This window comes from Galeopterus variegatus, unplaced genomic scaffold, assembly GCF_000696425.1.
Source record: "Galeopterus variegatus unplaced genomic scaffold, G_variegatus-3.0.2 Scaffold18177, whole genome shotgun sequence".
Classification (NCBI taxonomy): Eukaryota; Metazoa; Chordata; class Mammalia; order Dermoptera; family Cynocephalidae; genus Galeopterus; species Galeopterus variegatus.
Window position 1 is genome coordinate 13,379 of NW_007744288.1, and position 6,033 is coordinate 19,411.

At 36.3% G+C, this 6,033-nt stretch overlaps 1 protein-coding gene across 1 annotated transcript in view; it reads left to right on the forward strand.

Moving 5' to 3' along the window:
* Positions 1-5,301, forward strand: part of LOC103582852 (transmembrane protein 245-like) — a gene marked incomplete at its 5' end in the record, with an annotated part of 11,760 nt that extends 6,459 nt beyond the window's left edge. The window contains one exon of the mRNA XM_008564329.1: positions 5,245-5,301. Within this exon, the coding sequence (XP_008562551.1) occupies positions 5,245-5,261 (17 nt within the window). The remainder of the gene's footprint in view (positions 1-5,244) is intronic.
* Between the last annotated feature and the right edge of the window lie 732 nt (positions 5,302-6,033).

The following is a 6,033-nucleotide window of genomic DNA, read 5'->3' on the forward strand; positions in this document are numbered from 1 at the left end:
ATTTTATTTTATTTTTACATTTTTATTTATTATTACCATATTCACTTTTACAAATCGTGAAATTTCTTTATGCCCTTTGCCCAACCTATCATTTCCCAGACCCCCTCCCTCCCCCCACTCCAATCTCTACTATCCTTACGTTTGTTCTCTCCTTCTGAAAGTTCAATGTATTGTTGTGGTCTTTTCCTTCTTTTTCTTTCTTTCTTTCCTTCATTCCTTCCCTCTCTCCGTCCCCTCCCTTTCCTCCCTTCCTAGCAGCAAGTTATGAGTGAGAACATGCATTATTTCTGTTTCTTTGTCTAGCTTATTTCACTTAACATAATTTTTTCCAGACTGATCCGTGCTGTTGGAAATGGCAGAATTTCATTCTTTTTTATGGCTGAGTAGTACCCCATTGTGTATATATACCACATTTTCCTTATCCAGTCGGCTGTCGATGGACACTTGGGTTGGTTCCATATTTTGGCTATTGTAAATAGAGCTGCCATGAACATGGGAGTGCAGGTATCCCTTCAACATGATGATNATTACTAATTGCAGTAGGTTTTTAAAAGAAAAACAATTAATTTCTCAGATAATATCAGTTTTTTACAGTAAAGTTAGGAAATACAGAGAAACAGAAGAAAGTAAAAATCATTCAAAATCCCACTGCACACATATTACACCAAAATGTTAACTAATGATTTTTATGCCTTCAGCCATTTGTTTTTCTTTTCTTTTTTTTCTTTTTGTGATTGGCTGGTATAGGGATGGAACCCTAGACTTTTAATTTTTTTTATTTTAATTTTATTTTATTTTTACATTTTTATTTATTATTACCATATTCACTTTTACAAATCGTGAAATTTCTTTTTTTTTTTTTTTGTCCTTTTTGAGACCTGCTGCACCGCGCTCAGCCAGTGAGCGCTGTGAGCACACCGGTCATCCCTATATAGGATCTGTACTCGCGGCGGGAGCGCTGCTGCGCTCCCAGCGCCGCACTCTCCCGAGTGCGCCACGGGCTCGGCCCAAATCGTGAAATTTCTTTATGCCCTTTGCCTAACCTATCACTTCCCAGACCCCCTCCCTCCCCCCACTCCAATCTCTACTATCCTTACGTTTGTTCTCTCCTTCTGAAAGTTCAATGTATTGTTGTGGTCTTTTTCTTTCTTCCTTCCTTCCTTCCTTCCTTCCTTCCTTCCTTCCTTCCTTCCTTCCTTCCTTCCTTCCTTCCTTCCTTCCTTCCTTCCCTTCTTCCCTCCTTCCCTCCTTCCCTCCTTCCTAAGTAATTCAGTTTAACTGGAAAGATGATGTCTGCATGGAATGGGGATGATCTAAAGAAGTGGTAAACTTAATTTCTTTTTTTAATTGAAATAATTTTAAACTTAAATAAAAATTGCAAGAATACTTCAAATGGCATTTTTATTTATAAAAATATGATGCTCATCACCTCTAAATATTAGTGCCTATTTTCTACATCAAAGACACTCTCCTACATTACCACAGCAGAATAGGAAATCAGGTTTTGCTCTTGCAGACAATACTGCAAAAAATATTCTTAAATTTGTGTCTTAGATCACATGTATGTGTATATATGTTGAATACATTTTTGGAAGTGAAATTGCTCAGTCAAAAAGCATGTGCATTTCAAAATCTGATAAATTAAGATACTACTAAATTTGATTTATGATATTGTTAAATTACAATCCAAAGAAGTTGCCCCAATTTAGACCCCTGTCATCTGTGTGTAAAAATATGTTTCCTTATAACTTTACTAATTTATCGAAGTTTTAACATATTATATATTTATCATCAAAAATAGCAACTATTCACTTGTGTATCTTCAGAGCATGCAGTAGGACCTGGCATACAGCAGGTGTTCAGTAGGTGGTTTGATAAATGAATATATTGCTTAACTAAAAAATTTTAAACTCTGAGTGAGACTGAACATCTTTCAAAAGCTCAGAGTGTTTTAAAATTCTTTTTTAGTGAAATGACTGTTAACATTCTTACTCATTTCCTATTTGGTTGTTGGCCTTTTATTCTTGTTGGGTCATAAGAGGTATTTGTGCATTAAGGAAATTAACTCCTTTTCTGTTAGATTGGTTAAGGTATTTGTTATTTATTCCCAGTTTGCCCTTTATCCTTTCAGTTTTGAGTTTTTTGTTTTTTGGGGTTTTTTTTTTTGTTTTTTGTTTTTTTTTTTTTTTTTTCTATCTGTAGTTGTTTGAGAAACCTCCATACTGTTTTCCATAATGGCTGTGCTAATTTACATTCCCACTAACAGTGTAGAAGAGTTCTTCTTTCTCTGCATCCTCGCCATCATTTGTTATTCTCGGTCTTTTTAATAATGGCCAGTCTAACTAGGGTGAGATGATATCACAATGTGATTTGGATTTGCATTTTTCTGGTGACTAGTGATGCTGAGCATTTTTTCATGTATCTGTTGGCCATTTGTATGTCTTCCTTTGAAAAATGTCTATTCATCTCCTTTGCCCATTTTTTTTTTTTTTTTAAAGATGACCGGTAAGGGGATCTTAACCTTTGACTTGGTGTTGTCAGAACCACGCTCAGCCAGCGAGCGAACCAGCCATCCGTATATGGGATCTGAACCCGGGGCCTTGGTGTTATCAGCACCACACTCTCCCGAGTGAGCCACGGGCCGGCCTCCTTTGCCCATTTTTTAATTAGATTATTTCTTTTTTTACTGTATAGTTGTTTGAATTCTTTTTATATTCTGGATATTAATCCCTCATTGGATGTATAGTTTGCAAATGTTTTCTCCCATGCTGTAGGTTGTCTTTCCACTCTGTTGATTTGTCTTCTTTGCTGTGCAGAAGCTTTTTAGTTTGACATAATCCCATTTATTTTTTCTTTTGTTGCTTGTGCTTTTTCGGTCTTATTCATGAAGTCTTTGCCCAGTCCTATTACCTAGAGTGTTTCCCCTGTATTTTCCTTTAGTAATTTTATGGTTTTAGGTCTTATATTTGTCTTTAATCCATTTTGAGTTGATTTTGGTATATGGTGAGAGGTATAGGTCCAGTTTGATTTTTCTACATATGGCTGTCCAATTTTTTCAGCACCATTTATTGAAGAGGCTGTCTTTCCCCCAATGTATGTTCTTGCTGCTTTCGTCAAAGATCAATTGGGTCTAAGTATGTGGGTTGATTTCTGGGTTTTCTATTATGTTTCATTGGTCCGAGTGTGTCTTTTTATGCCAGTACCGTGCTGTTTTGGTTACAATAGCTTTGTAATATAATTTGAAGTTGGATAGTTTTATGCCTCTGGCTTCATTTTTTCTGCTTAGGATTGCTTTGGTTATTTGGGGTCTTTTGTTGTTCCATGTGAAAGTTTGGATTGATTTTTCTATTTCTGTGAAGAACGTTGTTGGTATTTTGATGGGGGTTGCGTTTAATCTGTAGATTGTTTTGAGTAGAATGGACATTTTCATGATGTTGCTTCTTCCCATCCAAGATTCCTAGGTATTTTATTTTTTAAATTGATTTATTTTTAAATTGATACCTAGGTATTTTATTTTTTTGGTGACTATTGTAAATGGCTTTGCTTTCTTGATTTCATTTTCTTTTTTTTTTTTTTTTTTTTGTCTTTTGTCTTTTTTCCGTGTCCGGCAACGGATCGCAACCCTCAGTGTTGCCCCCGTACCGGACCGGGGACCGGCAACGGGATCGCAAGCCTCGGCGTTGCTCCCGCGCCTCGCTCAGCCAGTGAGCGGGAATAAAAATGCTGTTGATTTTGGGGTGTTGATTTTGTATCCTGCAACGTTACTGAAATTGTTAATCAGCTGTAAGAGTTTTTTGGTAAAGTGTATAGGTTTTTCTATATATAAGATCATGTTGTCAGTAAGCAAGGACAGTTTGACCTTGTCCTCTCCAGTCTGGATGCCCTTTATTTCTTTCTCTTGTCTGATAGCTCTGGCTAGTTCTTCCAATACTCTGTTAAATAGGAGCAGTAAAAGTTGACATCCTTGTATTGTTCCTTTTCCATTCAGGATGATATTGGCAATTGGTTTGTCATAAATGGCTTTTATTGTATTGACATAATTTTCTGGCAAGTACAGGGATTGAACCCTAGGCTTTTTAAAACGTGAAAAAACTGGATCACAGTGAACATTCTCTTTTGTAAGCTGCATTTTAAACTTAGTTATGTCATGAGCACCTTCCTATGTCAATGAATATACTTCTACAACATTATTTTTAGCATCATCATTTTATTCTAGTCATGAGGCTATTTGTGGCACACTGGTGTATTTGTACAGCTACCTTATAAAAGTTTTTACATTACTCTTTATTATTTGGTGCATGAGTAATGTCTGACAATTGTAAGGTATCTATTTATTCATAAATATGTTAGAATTTAAAAATAACTACCTGAAACAAAGAAATCTTTTTTTTTTTTTTTAAAGATGACCGGTAAGGGGCTCTTAACCCTTGACTTGGTGTTGTCAGCACCACACTCACCCAGTGAGCTAACCGGTTAATTGCATAATCTCTCTGACAGTGGAAAATAGGGAAGATTTTACTTTGTATTTTGCTGTTTTTCTAAGTTTTCTTTGTTCAACCTGTCTTCCTGGTCATAATCTGTGGGACTCTGTGGTTATGTGTCAGACTAGTGGAAGTAAATTTCCTGTTTTGGCAACTACTGTAGAAAGCTTGGTGATTTCCACTTCTTCCTCTGGTTAGCTTTATCTCCTTTTTTTTCTTTCCTCTAATAGTAAGTGATTTGGACAGCTTTGTTTACCCTTTACTCCTCACTCCAGGATTGTTTTCCCTTTTGACTGCTTTTTTCCAGTGCTACGTACCTTATTACAGGTATATGAATAATGCAGGCCGAAACCAAGGATTTCAGTCACATTTTCTCTGGGGTGTAAATTCTAGTCATCTGGCTATGGCAGCCTAGAGAACTGCGAGGACAAGAATTCTAAGAACAAGTTTTGAGTGTGGGGAGAAAGAAGACTGTGGTCAATTATTATTATCATAAACCCAGAATAGTGGTGTGCTGGCATGCAAGCCAGATTTCTGGTATTTGTATTCCAGACTTTTATAAGGAAGGAAATCACAGGGACACAGAATAAATGTTGAGAACAGATTTGGAAATGTTTTGTTTTACTCTCATTCCATCCTACTTCAGAATATTCTTGATCTAGAATCATTTTCTGGACTTCTAGTCTCAATAATTCTTATCATAAAAAATCTTTTAAATGTTTTTCTAAATTTCTAAATATATTTTTTTCCCTCTTGCCTCTAGAACCTTGTTTCTTTTAGGAATCAGAATTCAAGCCATCTAGTCCATAATGGGACAACTCTCCCCTTTATTTATGGTTAGTTTCCTCCTGCAGATGTCACTATAATACAGTTAGGTACAGGAATGCTTAGTTATACTGCCATGCAATGTGTGCATTGATTCCTTCTTGTCATTTCCACTTTTCTGTTGTAGAACTTGCTCGTGAATTCCAGTTGTCTGTGTGGGTGTCTTCCTCTGTGTCTTCTGAGCTTTGAGTCTTTTGCTGCTGTAGAAGGTTTTGTGATCTGTGATTCACTAGACTGAACAGATTAGATTTCATCAGAATTCAAAGCATGAGTTTGTTTGGTTCCGAGACTCAGAAAACTCTTCTTGTGGATCATTGGTGAATTAGTTTTAATAGTTTCTTCTGAATCCTGGGGTCTCACTAAGTATTTTTCTCTTAGACCTGGGGAGCTCTTCCATGATATTTCCTGGAAGCTCCCCAACATAATATATGGGAAAAAAAGTTTAAGTGCAAGAAGAAGCCCTGTTAGGCTCTTTAAACATGCCATCTTATTTAATTTTTTTTAGTAATTCAGTGAGATTGGTATTATACTTATTTTACAGATGAAGAAACGTAGGCTCAGAAAGCCATTTACTCTGAATATGAGGTTTCTTGAAATTTTGGGAAATAAGCATCAGATACATCGTTAATAGCCTAGACACTTAGCTTGAGAAGTACCGGCAGGTTAAGCTGGATGCTGTTCCTCCTAACATTGGTAATTGTTTGTAAATGACCAGAAGTTGCCTCAA